At 38.6% G+C, this 16,127-nt stretch overlaps 1 protein-coding gene across 1 annotated transcript in view; it reads right to left on the bottom strand.

The window, feature by feature from the left end:
• Nucleotides 1-16,127, bottom strand: part of LOC128688897 (transcription factor A, mitochondrial) — an 80,973-nt gene that overhangs the window by 50,917 nt on the left and 13,929 nt on the right. Inside the window, exon 2 of the mRNA XM_053776925.2 lies at nt 15,945-16,090. Within this exon, the coding sequence (XP_053632900.2) occupies nt 15,945-16,090 (146 nt within the window). The remainder of the gene's footprint in view (nt 1-15,944; nt 16,091-16,127) is intronic.

Below are 16,127 nucleotides of genomic sequence, written 5' to 3'. Positions count from 1 at the left end.
AACCAAGTGAGAGAGTAATTGTGGTAGGGGACCTGAATGCTAAAGTAGGAGAAACTTTTAGAGAGGGTGTGGTAGGTAAGTTTGGGGTGCCAGGTGTAAATGATAATGGGAGTCCTTTGATTGAACTTTGTATAGAAAGGGGTTTAGTTATAGGTAATACATATTTTAAGAAAAAGAGGATAAATAAGTATACAAGATATGATGTAGGGCAAAATGACAGTAGTTTGTTGGATTATGTATTGGTAGATAAAAGACTGTTGAGTAGACTTCAGGATGTACATGTTTATAGAGGGGCCACAGATATATCAGATCACTTTCTAGTTGTAGCTACACTGAGAGCAAAAGGTAGATGGGATACAAGGAGAATAGAAGCATCAGGGAAGAGAGAGGTGAAGGTTTATAAACTAAAAGAGGAGGCAGTTAGGGTAAGATATAAACAGCTATTGGAGGATAGATGGGCTAATGAGAGCATAGGCAATGGGGTCGAAGAGGTATGGGGTAGGTTTAAAAATGTAGTGTTAGAGTGTTCAGCAGAAGTTTGTGGGAGGGAAGAGGAGCGATTGGTGGAATGATGATGTGAAGAGAGTAGTAAGGGAGAAAAAGTTAGCATATGAGAAGTTTTTACAAAGTAGAAGTGATGCAAGGAGGGAAGAGTATATGGAGAAAAGGAGAGAGGTTAAGAGAGTGGTGAAGCAATGTAAAAAGAGAGCAAATGAGAGAGTGGGTGAGATGTTATCAACAAATTTTGTTGAAAATAAGAAAAAGTTTTGGAGTGAGATTAACAAGTTAAGAAAGCCTAGAGAACAAATGGATTTGTCAGTTAAAAATAGGAGAGGAGAGTTATTAAATGGAGAGTTAGAGGTATTGGGAAGATGGAGGGAATATTTTGAGGAATTGTTAAATGTTGATGAAGATAGGGAAGCTGTGATTTCGTGTATAGGGCAAGGAGGAACAACATCTTGTAGGAGTGAGGAAGAGCCAGTTGTGAGTGTGGGGGAAGTTCGTGAGGCAGTAGGTAAAATGAAAGGGGGTAAGGCAGCCGGGATTGATGGGATAAAGATAGAAATGTTAAAAGCAGGTGGGGATATAGTTTGGAGTGGTTGGTGCAATTATTTAATAAATGTATGGAAGAGGGTAAGGTACCTAGGGATTGGCAGAGAGCATGCATAGTTCCTTTGTATAAAGGCAAAGGGGATAAAACAGAGTGCAAAAATTATAGGGGGATAAGTCTGTTGAGTATACCTGGCAAAGTGTATGGTAGAGTTATTATTGAAAGAATTAAGAGTAAGACGGAGAATAGGATAGCAGATGAACAAGGAGGCTTTAGGAAAGGTAGGGGGTGTGTGGACCAGGTGTTTACAGTGAAACATATAAGTGAACAGTATTTAGATAAGGCTAAAGAGGTCTTTGTGGCATTTATGGATTTGGAAAAGGCGTATGACAGGGTGGATAGGGGGCAATGTGGCAGATGTTGCAGGTGTATGGTGTAGGAGGTAGGTTACTGAAAGCAGTAAAGAGTTTTTACAAGGATAGTGAGGCTCAAGTTAGAGTATGTAGGAAAGAGGGAAATTATTTCCCAGTAAAAGTAGGCCTTAGACAAGGATGTGTGATGTCACCGTGGTTTAATATATTTATAGATGGGGTTGTAAGAGAAGTAAATGCGAGGGTCTTGGCAAGAGGCGTGGAGTTAAAAGATAAAGAATCACACATAAAGTGGGAGTTGTCACAGTTGCTCTTTGCTGATGACACTGTGCTCTTGGGAGATTCTGAAGAGAAGTTGCAGAGATTGGTGGATGAATTTGGTAGGGTGTGCAAAAGAAGAAAATTGAAAGTGAATACAGGAAAGAGTAAGGTTATGAGGATAACAAAAAGATTAGGTGATGAAAGATTGGATATCAGATTGGAGGGAGAGAGTATGGAGGAGGTGAATGTATTCAGATATTTGGGAGTGGACGTGTCAGCGGATGGGTCTATGAAAGATGAGGTGAATCATAGAATTGATGAGGGGAAAAGGGTGAGTGGTGCACTTAGGAGTCTGTGGAGACAAAGAGCTTTGTCCTTGGAGGCAAAGAGGGGAATGTATGAGAGTATAGTTTTACCAACACTCTTATATGGGTGTGAAGCATGGGTGACGAATGTTGCAGCAAGGAGAAGGCTGGAGGCAGTGGAGATGTCATGTCTGAGAGCAATGTGTGGTGTGAATATAATGCAGAGAATTCGTAGTTTGGAAGTTAGGAGGAGGTGCAGGATTACCAAAACTGTTGTCCAGAGGACTGAGGAAGGGTTGTTGAGGTGGTTCGGACATGTAGAGAGAATGGAGCGAAACAGAATAACTTCAAGAGTGTATCAGTCTGTAGTGGAAGGAAGGCGGGGTAGGGGTCGGCCTAGGAAAGGTTGGAGGGAGGAGGTAAAGGAGGTTTTGTGTGCAAGGGGCTTGGACTTCCAGCAGGCATGCGTGAGCGTGTTTGATAGGAGTGAATGGAGACAAATGGTTTTTAATACTTGACGTGCTGTTGGAGTGTGAGCAAAGTAACATTTATGAAGGGATTCAGGGAAACCGGCAGGCCGGACTTGAGTCCTGGAGATGGGAAGTACAGTGCCTGCACTCTGAAGGAGTGGTGTTAATGTTGCAGTTTAAAAACTGTAGTGTAAAGCACCCTTCTGGCAAGACAGTGATGGAGTGAATGATGGTGAAAGTTTTTCTTTTTCGGGCCACCCTGCCTTGGTGGGAATCGGCCAGTGTGATAATAATAATAATAAAAAAATTAATCTAAGTCTGCTCGAAATGCCTAGCCATGCTAGGTGTCCTAGTGGACCCCTCTGTAATTAGTATTTTATAACATGTAAACCACACAATACCCAAAACCTGTAAACCCCACATTGTAACCCTTATAGAGAATAAACTTGAATTGAATTGAACTGAACTGAGCTACAGTATTGTGACTAGAACAAGTCTCAACTAACCCATAATACTGTGGCTAGAACAAGTTTCAACTAACCCACAATACTGTGGCAAGAACAAATCTCAACTAACCCACAATACTGTGGCAAGAACAAATCTCAACTAACCCATAATACTGTGGCAAGAACAAGTCTCAACTAACCCACAATACTGTGGCAAGAACAAGTCTCAACTAACCCACAATACTGTGGCAAGACCAAGTCTCAACTGACCCACAATACTGTGGCTAGAACAAGTCTCAACTGACCCACAATACTGTGGCAAGAACAAGTTTCAACTAACCCACAATAATGTGGCAAGAACAAGTCTCAACTAACCCACAATACTGTGGCAAGAACAAGTCTCAACTAACCCACAATACTGTGGCAAGAACAAGTCCCAACTAACCCACAATACTGTGGCTAGAACAAGTCTCAACTGACCCACAGCACCATAACTAGAACAGCTCACAATTAATCCATAGTATCGAGAGTAGAACAATTCTCAAGTAACTCACACTACTGTACTGATCCACAATACCATGGAAAGAACAATTCTCAACTAATCCAAAATACCACAGATAGTTGTAAAAACATGGAATTCCATTAAATTTTATAACTTGCATGAACTGTATCACTAGACAACAAGAGCATTTCACCCCTCCAAGGAAGCTGTGTTCATTTAAAATCACTTAATAATAATAATAATAATGGTAACAATAATAATTTGCCATGGGGAAGTGGAACAGAATTCTTCCTCCATAAGCCATGCGTGTTGTAAGAGGCGACTAAAATGCGGGGAGCAAGGGGCTAGTAACCCCTTCTCCTGTATATATTACTAAATGTAAAAGGAGAAACTTTCGTTTTTCCTTTTGGGCCACCCTGCCTTGGTAGGATACGGCCGGTGTGTTGAAAGAATAATAATAATAATAATAATAATAATAATAATAATAATAATAATAATAATAATAATAATAACAATAATAATAATAATAATAATAATAATAATAATAATAATAATAATAATAATAATAATAATAATGGTAACAATAATAATTTGCCATGGGGAAGTGGAACAGAATTCTTCCTCTGTAAGCCATGCGTGTCGTAAGAGACGACTAAAACGCCGGGAGCAAGAGGCTAGTAATCTCTTCTCTTGTATAAATTATTTAATTTTAAAAGAAAAACTTTAGTTTTTCTTTTTGGGTCACCCTGCCACGATGTGATATAGCCGGTTTGTTGAAAAAAAAAAAAATAATAATAACGATAATAATTACATACTGTAAAGAAAGCATTTCTGCAAGTTCCTCACAAGTTCACCACTAGTAATCCCTTTCTTAAATCACTTGCAAAAGCAATTGCTCAGGAAGAAATTTCTCACTTACATTTAGAAATAATTGATCACAAGTGATGGATCTGAGCAAGAGTTTACTAGCAGGGCTGCATCTGCTCTTGCTGCCACCTCCCTAATTAAGAATGATAGGAACTATGTTGAGTTAGGCATAAGAATTAACAACTAGGCATCTACACTACAAACTGAATTGTTTACCATCCTAATGGTGTTAAAGTTAACTTATGACACTGAGCCTGACTCTATGATTATTACTGATTCTATGTCATCACTGAAGGCTCTTGACTCACTTAATGACCCTATCAACATGCTCATTGGAGAAGCCAGTATAGATATTAATAAATATGCGAAAAATAAATTAATGTATATTTATTATGGATTCCATCACACACTGGATAACTCCTTCATAATAAAATTGATTTTTTTTTTTCCAACAAGTCGGCCATCTCCCACCGAGGCAGGGTGACCCAAAAAGAAAGAAAATCCCCAAAAAGAAAATACTGTACTTTCATCATTATTCAACACTTTCACACATAATCACTGTTTTTGCAGAGGTGCCCAGAATACAACAGCTTAGAAGCATATTCGTATAAAGATACACAACATATCTCTCCAAACTGCCAATATCCCGAATCCTCCCTTTAGAGTGCAGGTATTGTACTTCCAATTTCCAGGACTCAAGTCCGGCTATATAAAAATAATTGGTTTCCTTGAATCCCTTCACTAAATATTACCCTGCTCACACTCCAACAGCTTGTCAGGACCCAAATACCATTCATCTCCATTCACTCTTATCGAACACGCTCATGCACACTTGCTGGAAGTCCAAGCCCCTCGCCCACAAAACCTCCCTTACCCCATCCTTCCAACCTTTTCGAGGACAACCCCTACCCCGCCTTCCTCCCCCTACAGATTTAAATGCTCTCCATGTCATTCTGCTTTGATCCATTCTCTCTAAATGACCAAACCACCTCAACAACCCCTCTTCAGCCCTCTGACTAATACTTTTATTAACTCCACACCTCCTAATTTCCACACTCCGAATTTTCTGCATAATATTTACACCACACATTGCCTTTAGACAGGATATCTCCACTGCCTCCTACCGCCTCCTCGCTGCAGCATTTACAACCCAAGCTTCATACGTTAGCCAAAAAAAAGTGCCCTGAAGGAAAATGTAGGCTATAACTTTGGTGTGTCAGTGTCTAGCATTAGGAATAAAATTAAAAGTAAATAATGAAACTGCATGTTATAGGAATCCAGTTAGAAGCCTGAGTAGGTCTATAACCCACTATAAGACGAACGTAGATAAGTACTTTTATGGAAAAACTTACGATATGAAAAGACTGACTGATGTAGTTGTCAGGCTTAGGACTGGTTACAAGTACTTCTGGCAGACACACAGATGATGGAACCAAATGTAAAGTATATGGCCATGGTTATGCAGGCTACTGCATTGTTGTAATACCTGTATAAATAATGTCAGCAAATTCATAAAATCAAATCATATCAGCCACTTGGACACGTATTAGACGAGTGACATGATTAGCGTCTTCAGGAATATTGACAAAAATTGAATATTTCTGCCAATTTCAGCTCATTTTCAAGCAACTTTCAGTTCTGAAACCAATCAAAATCACCTCTATTTCTGTAATATGTCTTCCTTTCTATCAAACGAAACTGAGAATAAAAAAATAAAAACCATCCAAAAATACAGTGCTAATTCACTATTTTAAACCATACTGCTCATAGCTTATCTGAGTGAGATGAGCTCAATGCCACTGTACTATGCCACAGACCCTGAGCTCAATGTCGCATTACTCATAAGAGTAATGCGACATAAGGGGACATAAGAACATAGTTTTGGTCCCCTTACTACAGGATGGATGGAGACTCATTAGAGAACATACAGAGAAGAATGACTAAAATGATTTACTGTGTAAAGAACCTCCCGTATGAAGATAGACTCAAAGCCTTAAATCTCCACTCTCTGGAGAGGCGTAGATTGAGGGGAGATATCACTGAAGTGTATAAGTGGATGACGGGCATAAACAAGGGAGATATTAATAAAGTATTGAGGGTGTCGAACCAAGTAAGAACCAGAAATAATGGATTTAAGTTGGATAAATTTAGATTTAGAAAGGACATAGGTAAGTACTAGTTTTCTAACAGAGTTGTAGATGCGTGGAACAGTCTTCCCAGTGGGGTGATAGGAGCTAGGACCTTGGGTAGCTTTAAGAAGAGACTGGACAAATATATGAGTGGGAGGGGCTGGTTTGATTGGTGTCATTGGGTACGGGAGTTATTTCTTGGGTAGCTTTAGGTAGAGGTCGTTTTGATAAGGACCTACCTCGCATGGGCCAGTAGGCCTTCTGCAGTGTTCCTACATTCTTATGTTCTTATTACTATGCCACAGGCCATGAGCTCAATGCTGCATTAATATGCCACAGACCCTAAGCTCAATGCCATAGTACTATGCCACAGACCCTGAGTTCAATGCTGTAGCACTATGATACAGACCCTGAGCTGGTTTAGAAAGACACGTAAGCAAACACTATGACATATTTATTAGAAAACGTTTCGGTCCTGGGACCTTGATCACAGAAGTGATCAAGGTCCCAGGACCGAAACGTTTTCTAATAAATATGTCATAGTGTTTGCTTACGTGTCTTTCTAAACCAACTTGTCGGTATTTATTACCAAGGTTTATACCAGACCCTGAGCTCAATGCTGTAGTACTATGCTATAGACCCTTAGTTCAATGCTGTAATACTATACCATGGACCCCTCAAAGGGTTAACCCTTTCACTGCCCAGACCCCTGAAATTAATAGTGCTCCCAGTCTCCACTTTTTTTTTTTTTTTAAATCTTTTGATATGGTAGAAAGTCTTTTACTGAAAGTAATGACACCAAAAGTACGAAATCTGATGGAAAATTTACAGAATTACACAGGTGCAAAGCTTGTGGTCTTCATGTAATTTACATATCAGTGATTTAGCCAAATTTAAGTCAAAATTTAAGTTGGTATTAGATAATAGGTTGGTAGACAGCAACCACCCAGGGAGGCACTACCGTCCGACCAAATGAGTGTGGAACACAAGCCCGTAATTGTTTTGCATGATGGGAGGATTGCTAGTGTCTTTTTCTGTCTCATAAACATGCAAGGATGCAGGTATGTCTTGCTGCTTCTACTTACACTTAGGTCACAATACACATGCATGTACAAGCACACATAAGGTCCACATCCCTTTATTCGAAACCTTTGGGGCCAGTGGTCTTTCGAATTTCAGAATTTTTTGAATTTCAGAGTGAAGGTGGGGTCTACGGGAGCACCCCATAATCAAACATTAACACGGCAGCAAAAACGTATGAATACTCACACTAAGTGGCATAAATAAAGACTACAAATACTACCATGGTTTATTTATAGAGTAATATAATGATAAATGAAATAATGGGATAATTATAGACCAGGAACATGATTCTCAAGACGATTGACAGACGGCGTTTTTAACTCTTTGACTGTTTCGGTCGTATATATACGTCTTACAAGCCACAGTGTTTGACGTATATATACTCAAATTCTAGCGGCTTCAAATCAAGCAGGAGAAAGCTGGTAGGCCCACATGTGAGAGAATAGGTCTGTGTGGTCAGTGTGCACTATATAAAAAAAATACTGCAGCACACAGCGCATAATGAGAAAAAAAAACTCCAACCATTTTTTTTTAATTAAGATGCCGACTTTGTGGTCTATTTTTGTATAGTATTTATGGTTGTATTCTCGTTTTCTTGGTCTCATTTGATAGAATGGAAAACATATTATGGAAATAGAGGTGATTCTAATTGGTTTTACTATATAAAGAACTTGGAAATGGAGCTCAAAGCAGGGGAAATGTTTGATTTTTGCCGATGTTCAAAAGTAAACAAATGATGTCATTGTCCAATAAATGTCCAACTAGCCATTCTAAAATGCAGTCATGAATGGGTTGACATTATTTGTGCAATTATATTACAGTATTGCAGTAATCTGCATAACAGTAAATCTTCTATTTTTTGTTTAAAAAAAAAAATTCAAAATAGAAAGCAAGAGTAACATCAGAGGGGCCTAGAGATGTGACTGATGAACAAAGAAAATGTTATTTTAGAGCCAGGAATGTCTGCATTGTTTATTATGGACCTTATTTTGAAATTGTCATATTTTTTAATTTTCGTGAAATTGGCCAAATTGCAGATTTCTGACCACGTTACTAGGTAGTTGAAATTGGTAAATGGGCAGTTTCTTGTACTCAAGCAATAGAAAAAAACAGAGTTCTAAAGAAATAGCTATGAGTTTGGTCGACTGGAACAATGGAATTAGCCGAAAATAGGGATCAAAGTGGGCGAAATCGCCGATTCGTAAATATCGCCGAGGTCGCTAACTTCGCGAGAGTGTAATTCCATCAGTTTTCCATCAAATTTCATTCTTTTGGTGTGATTACAATCGGGAAAAGATTCTCTATCATTTCATAAGAAAAAATATTTTTTTCTTTTTAAATTTTGCAACACCAGGAGACACCTCAGGAGTGGGGGTTGCAACAGTCAAGGGGTTAAAGACTTCAAGTGTTATCTGTCATATTAACAAAAGCTTCTGTCTAAGCAATCTCTCTCTGAGTAAATTGCCATAATCTCTTTCTCACTGATAAATGCACGTTGTTCAAGACCAGCAATTAACTGATCACACATTTTCACCATATCGTCAATGCGGACTTTTTTCACCTGTGTTCACAATGTCATCATCATCATCATCCTATTTTTCATTAGTTTTTGGTCATCACTGTCACTGTAATACGTACATCAGTAAGTTGTCTTTCTGTTTCTTTAAGTCATAAACAGTGGTAGTTCCAACATGGTGGTGTTGGAGTTATGCAGAGATGACTGACACCCCACACTCCACGAAAAAGCTTCAGTTTTCAGAACTTTTCGAATTTCAGAATTTCGGAAAAAAGGATGTGGACCTTATGTACTAACCCCTCTGGGTTTTCTTCTATTTTCTTCCTAGTTCTTGTTCTCCATGGGGAAGTGGAACAGAATTCTTCCTCCGTAAGCTATACGTGTCGTAGGAGGCAACTAAATGCCGGGAGCAATGGGCTAGTAACCAGTCTCCTACATAAACTATTAAAAACAAGGAAAAGAAAAACTTTATAAAATTGGGATGTTTGAATGTGCACGGATGTAGTGCAGATGATAAGAAAGAAATGATGGATAATGTTATGAATGAAAAGAAGTTGGATGTCCTAGCCCTAAGCGAAACAAAGCTGAAGGGGGTAGGGGTGTTTCAGTGGGGGGAAATAAATGGGATTAAGTCAGGAGTATCAGAGAGTTTGAGCTAAGGAAGGGGTAGCAATAATGTTGATGGATCAGTTATGGAGAGAGAAGAGGGAATATACATGTATAAATTCAAGGATTATGTGGATTAAAATAAGGGTTGGATCTGAAAAGCAGGTCATAATAAGTGTGTATGCACCTGGAGAAGAGAGGAATGTAGAGGAGAGAGAGATTTTTTGGGAGATGTTAAGGAAGTGTGTAGGAATTTTTGAGCCAAGTGAGAGAGTAATTGTGGTAGGGGACCTAAATGCTAAAGTAGAAGAAGCATTTAGAGAGGGTGTGGTAGGTAAGTTTGGGGTGCCAGGTGTAAATGATAATGGGAAGTATCTGACCGAACTTTGTATAGAAAGGGGTTAGGTTATAGGTAACACATATTTTAAAAAAAAGAGGATAAATAAGTATACAAGAAATGATATAGGGCTTAATGACAGTAGTTTGTTGGAATATGTATTGGTAGATAAAAAGCTGTTGGGTAGACATCTGGATGTACATGTTTATAGAAGGGCCACAGATATATCAGATCACTTTCTAGTTGTAGCTACAATGAGAGTAAGTTAAATGGGACACAAGGAAAATGGAGGCAGCAAGTAAGAGAGAGGTGAAGGTTTATAAACTAGAAGAGGAGGCAGTTAGGGTAAGATATAAACAACTGTTGGAGGACAGATGGGCTAGTGTGAGTATAGGCAATGGGGTAGAAAATGTATGAGGTAAGTTTAAGAATACAGTGTTAGAGTGTTCAGCAGAAGTTTGTGGTTACAGGAAAGTGGGTGCAGGAGGGAAGAAGAGTGACTGGTAGAATGATGATGTAAGGATATTAATAAGAGAGAAAAAGTTAGTATATGAGAGGTTTTTAGAAAGTAGAAGTGATGCAAAGAGGGAGGAGTATATGAAGAGAAAGAGAGAGGTTAAGAGAGTGATGAAGCAATGTAAAAAAAGAGAGCAAACGAGACAGTGGGTGAGATGTTATCAACAAATTTTGTTGAAAATAAGAAAAAGTTTTGGAGTGAGATTAATAAGTTGAGAAACCCTAGGGAACGAATGGATTTGTTAATGAAAAATATGAGAGGTGAGTTAGATGTATCGGGAAGATGGAGGGAATATCTTGAGGAATTGTTAAATGTTGATAAAGATAGGGAAGCTGTGATTTCATGTATAGGGCAATGAGGAAAAACATCTTATAGGAATGAGGAAGAACCAGTTGTGAGTGTAGGGGAAGTACAGAGGGCAGTGAGTAGAATGAAAGGGGGTAAATCAGCTGGGATTGATGGGATAAAAATAGAAATGTTATCCCTTTGACTGTTTCGGTCGTATATATACGTCTTACGAGCCACCGTTTTTGATGTATATATACTCATAAATTCTAGCGGCTTCAAATCAAGCAGGAGAAAGCTGGTAGGCCCACATGTGAGAGAATGGGTCTGTGTGGTCAGTGTGCACCATATAAAAAAAATCCTGCAGCACGCAGTGCATAATGAGAAAAAAAAACCTGACTGTGTTTTTGGATTAAAACACAGACTTTGTGGCATATTTTCATATAGTATTTATGGTTGTATTCTCATTTTCATCATCTCATTTTATAGAATAGAAAACATATTATAGAAATAGAGGTGATTTTGATTGGTTTTACTATGAAAAGAACCTTGAAATGGAGCTCAAAATAGGGGAAATATTTTATTTTTGTCGATGTTCAAAAGTAAACAAATGATGTCATTGTCCAATAAATGTCTAACTAGCCATTCTAAAATGCAGTCATGAATGGGTTGACATTATTTATACAATTATTATAATATTGCAGTAGTCTGCATAAAAGTAAATCTTCTATTTTTTGTTTGAATAAAAATTCAAAATAGAAGGCAAGAGTAATATCAGAGGGACCTGGAGATGTGACTCATGAACAAAGAAAATGTTATTTTAGAGCCAGGAATGCCTGCATTGTTCATTCTGGACCCTATTTTGAAATTGTCATATTTTTTATTTTGCGTGAAATTGGCCAAATTGCAAATCTCTGACCACGTTATTGGGTAGTTGTACTCAATCGATAAAACAAAAGGAATTCTAAAGAAATAGCTATGAGTTTGGTCAACTAGTACAATGGAATTAGCTGAAAATAGGGCTCAAATTGAGCGAAACCGCCGAATCGTAAATATCGCCGAGGTCGCTAACTTGACGAGAGCGTAATTCTGTAAGTTTTCCATCAAATTTCATTCTTTTGGTGTCGACACCAAGAGACACCTCAAGATTTGGGGTTACGACAGTCAAGGGGTTAATCCGTTCCAGCGGAATTCCTGCTCTCAGGAGGCAGGACAAAATATTGTGGACCCTCAGTTAACGACATTAATCCGTTCCAGAGAGCTTGCCTTTAACCGATTCTGTCGTTATCTGAATTAATTTTCCCACATAACCCTTTCAGGGTCCGTGCCGTACATCTACGGCTTAACGTTGAGGGTCCAAACTGTAGAACTACGCCATGAGCTCAGCTCACTCTGATAAGCTGTGAGCGGTAAATTTGGGCCTAGATATGAGAGAATACTTCTATGTGGTATGTGTGCACCACATAAAACGAATCCTGCAGCACACAGTGTATAATGAGAGGAAAAAAACTGAGACCGTAATTTTCGATTAAAACAGCGACTTTGTAGTGTTTTTTCGTATGTTTTTTATATTTGTATTTGCAATTTTTTGGTCTCATTTGATAGAATGGAAGATATATTACAGAACTAGAGATGATTTTCATTGGTTTTAGTACAGAAAATGGCTTGAAACTCAGCTCAAAGTAGCGGAAATGTTAAATTTTTGTCGATGTTCAAAAGTAAACAAATGACCTCACACATCTAATACATGCCAGCTGGTGGGTCTAATATACATTCACATATGTGCTGATATTATTTACACAGTTATTACAATATTGCATGGCAGTAAATCTTCGATTTTTTGGTCTGAATAAAAATTCATTATGCGAATTAAAAATCAAAATGGAATTCATTTGTAGTCTGAAAACATAACTAATGAACAGAAGAAATATTAGTTTAGTGCCAGGAATGCCTGCATTGTTTATTCTGGACCCTACTTTGAAATTGGAATATTTTGAACTCTGCACTAAATTGGCCAAATTACCAATTTCCAATCGCTTTATTTTGTAGTTGAAACAGTTGACTTGATGATTTCTTGTGCTCAATCGATAGAATAGAAGTAATACCAGTGAAATAGCTAAGAATTTGGTCGACTGGAATAAGGTAATTGTCCTAAAATGGGAGTCAAAGTCGGCAAAATCGCCAATGCGCAAATATCGCTGACACATCAAAATTTGCGAAAGTGTAATTTCGTCAATTTTCCATCAAATTTCGTACTTTTTGTTTTATTACCTTCAGAAAAAGATTCTCTACCATTTCATAAGAAAAAATAACAAAACTATTTTTTGAAAATTCTTGGACCCTGGTGCGCACTTTGAAATTTGGCCTCTGGACCCTGAAAGGGATAAGAAATAATGGAAATCCAATTAATCCATTTCAGACACCCAAAAGTATTAAAAAAAAATGTTTTCTATGTGAAATATGCATTTACCTACACAGAAAACAATGATACATGAAGAATAAAACAATAATAACATCATACTTACCTTTATTGAAGACATGGTGATGTATGGAAGATAGGAGGAGGGGAGAGGATGGAGGAGTTTAAAACTGTTTGGAAGGGGAATCCCACTCCATAAAGACTTCAGGTACCAAGTCCTTATCCTGGGTTACTTCCCTCCTTTGTTTTTTAATGCCACTAGGACCAGCTTGAGAGCCACTGGACCCCTGTTGCTCAAAAAAGTTTTCCAGAGAGGTTTGTTTGTGGTGTATGTTACGAATTGTGTTGGGAGACAGGACAAGATAGTCCTGTCTTACCAGCTCTACGGCTTATTTATCTAGCACAATTCCTCTAATATGACATAATAAACAATATTAATAACATAGACACATGATATATACTCTAGAATGAATAAAATATGTCATTAAGTATGTCACGAGAGTTGCTGTGTTGTTCTTGTTGGATGTATAAGGCCCATTGAGAGCATAAGCCGTACATAGTGGTCTTGGAGGCGGCAGCAGAGACGGTGGTGTTGTTAGTCGCCCTACATAACTTTAACAACACTGGAGGAGTTAGGTTCGTGCTGTCCTTTTTCTATTGATTAGTCGCTTAACCTACTTGCTACAGTTAATGCTATACTTTATTGCTGGTTGCTGCTATAGCCTTTATAGACTCCTGCTGCTTTAGTATTGTACATATTGCAGAATCACCAAAAAAGGCACATTTCCCCATCTCTCTCAGCCCTTTACCAAAGGGCTGGTTGGCACTAGAAGCTTTCTTTGGGCCCATGGTGGCTTATTTAGCAGTTACAAGCACTAAAATAATGGAATAATACAAATGTATTGCATGTACGCATGGAATCGTCCTCACTGGTTTGTAAACAGTGGAACATTGGCTGTACATGGAGTGGCCGAGCCGCTCAGGCCGCACGGACACGTTCGGGACAAATGACTTTAACCGAGTTCTTTGTTGTTAACTGAGCCAATATTTTGACACAAAAATGTGTCGTTATCCGATTTTTACGCTATCCAATGACGTCATTAACTGAGGGTCCACTGTACTTCAGCATAATGCTAATATCAACTCTACGACTTATTTACCTATCACGACTGACCTAAAGTGACATAATAAACAATATAAATAACATAGAAACATGATATATATTCTAAAAAACAAAATAAGCCATAATATGGTGAGTGATGACGGCACCTCCCGCTCCCACACTGACCATACCTTCCCATTCTTCCCCTTCTGAAAATGGAGAGTTTATCTATGATTTCATGGACATCATCCTCTTTTTCTTCTCAGCTCTGTCCTTTGCACTTACTTTCTTAGGACCCATGGCTAGAAAAAAGAAATTTGGCAAGCTTGTTCGTAATTCGGATTTTGGCTCATAACTCAGAGCAAAAAACTGACCGAGCGATGGCTCATATATCATAAGTCAAGGTTCAACTGGACTGGTTCTGAAACTAACCAAAATCATTTCAGTAGTATGCCTTCCATTCTATCAAATGTTATTTAAGAAATGGTAAACAAAATCATAAAACACCATCTTAGAAAACACCCCATCACTATTTTAAGCCGAACAAATGGTCAGAGTTTTGCTTTTTCCATCATGCACTGCATGGAGTATACCTGGAGAGGGTTTCGGGGGTTAACACCCCGTGGCCTGGTCTGAGACCAGGCCTTGTGGTGGATCAGGGTCTGATCAACTAGGCTGTTACTGCTGGTTGCAAGTAAACTCATTTACGAACAACAGCCCGGCTGGTCAGGTACTGACTATAGGTGCCTGTCCAGTGCCTTCTTGAAGACACCAGGACTTTTTTTTTATACCATACACACTCATCACACAGACCCATTCTCTCATATCTAGGCCAAAATTTACTGCTCAAAGCTTACCTGAGTAAGCTGAGCTCACGACAGAGAACTAAGTGAAGGACCCTGGCCTTAATGATGTAGGTCTACATAACAGCGACTGAAAGGGTTAAACAAACCTGGAGTCAGCTAGAAGCAGTGTGGTTCACAATGAATAATGCCTAGCTAATTGCTCATTAAACAAACCTGGAGTCAGTTAGGAGCAGTGTGGCTGACAATGCCTCCATCACCTCCTCTACCTCAGTGTCAGCTAGGAGCAGTGTGACTGACAGTGACTAATACCCAGTTCACTGCTTATTCAACAAACCTGGAGTCAGAAGAAGTGGCTGACAGTGACTAATACCCAGCTCACTGCTTATTAAACAAATGTGGAGTCAGACTGTGCATTCACCTGCCTAAAACAGAAAGTTTCAACAGTGACAATGACAAAACACACAGCAATAACCTCCAGGGATGATATCTATGGAGCTTTAGGCATTTTTCTAAGTTAGAAATTGCAATACAGCCTCTTCTCACTTAGTGACGTACTTGTTTACTGAACACTCGGACTTATGACCAGCTTTCCAACCAGTAATGTATATTAGAGCTGATTTCCTCTGTTCTGTTTATTACAGTAAACAGTACACTAGTGTTTAAACATTTAAAAATATACTAGAAATGTTATAAACAGTGCAAAGGTGACATTAAAAAAATATCTAAAGATGGTTGACACAAACCCACTACCAGTATAGTATGCTCCTCGCTTAACAACCAATTCGCTTAACAATCTACTCTTAGGAACAGAACTCTGTCGTTAAGTGAGGAGAGGCTGTATTACATTCTTATCCAAGTCAAATAGACATACCTCTGTGTGTCAAACCGGGAAAGTTCATTTTGTTTACTTCCAGATAGTGTTTCAAAAATCGTAAATGTGGAACTAATGGACGCTTGGGTGGCTCCGGAAGACCAAGTTGCTGGGCAATAGTCTGCTTGCACGCCACTAACAACACTCTAATGGGAGAAATTTGTGAGAATAACCAACATGAAT

The sequence above is a fragment of the Cherax quadricarinatus genome, chromosome 29 (assembly GCF_038502225.1).
Source record: "Cherax quadricarinatus isolate ZL_2023a chromosome 29, ASM3850222v1, whole genome shotgun sequence".
Classification (NCBI taxonomy): domain Eukaryota; kingdom Metazoa; phylum Arthropoda; class Malacostraca; order Decapoda; family Parastacidae; genus Cherax; species Cherax quadricarinatus.
Note: the sequence above shows the minus strand (reverse complement) of the source record. Positions and strands in the feature narration are given on the sequence as shown.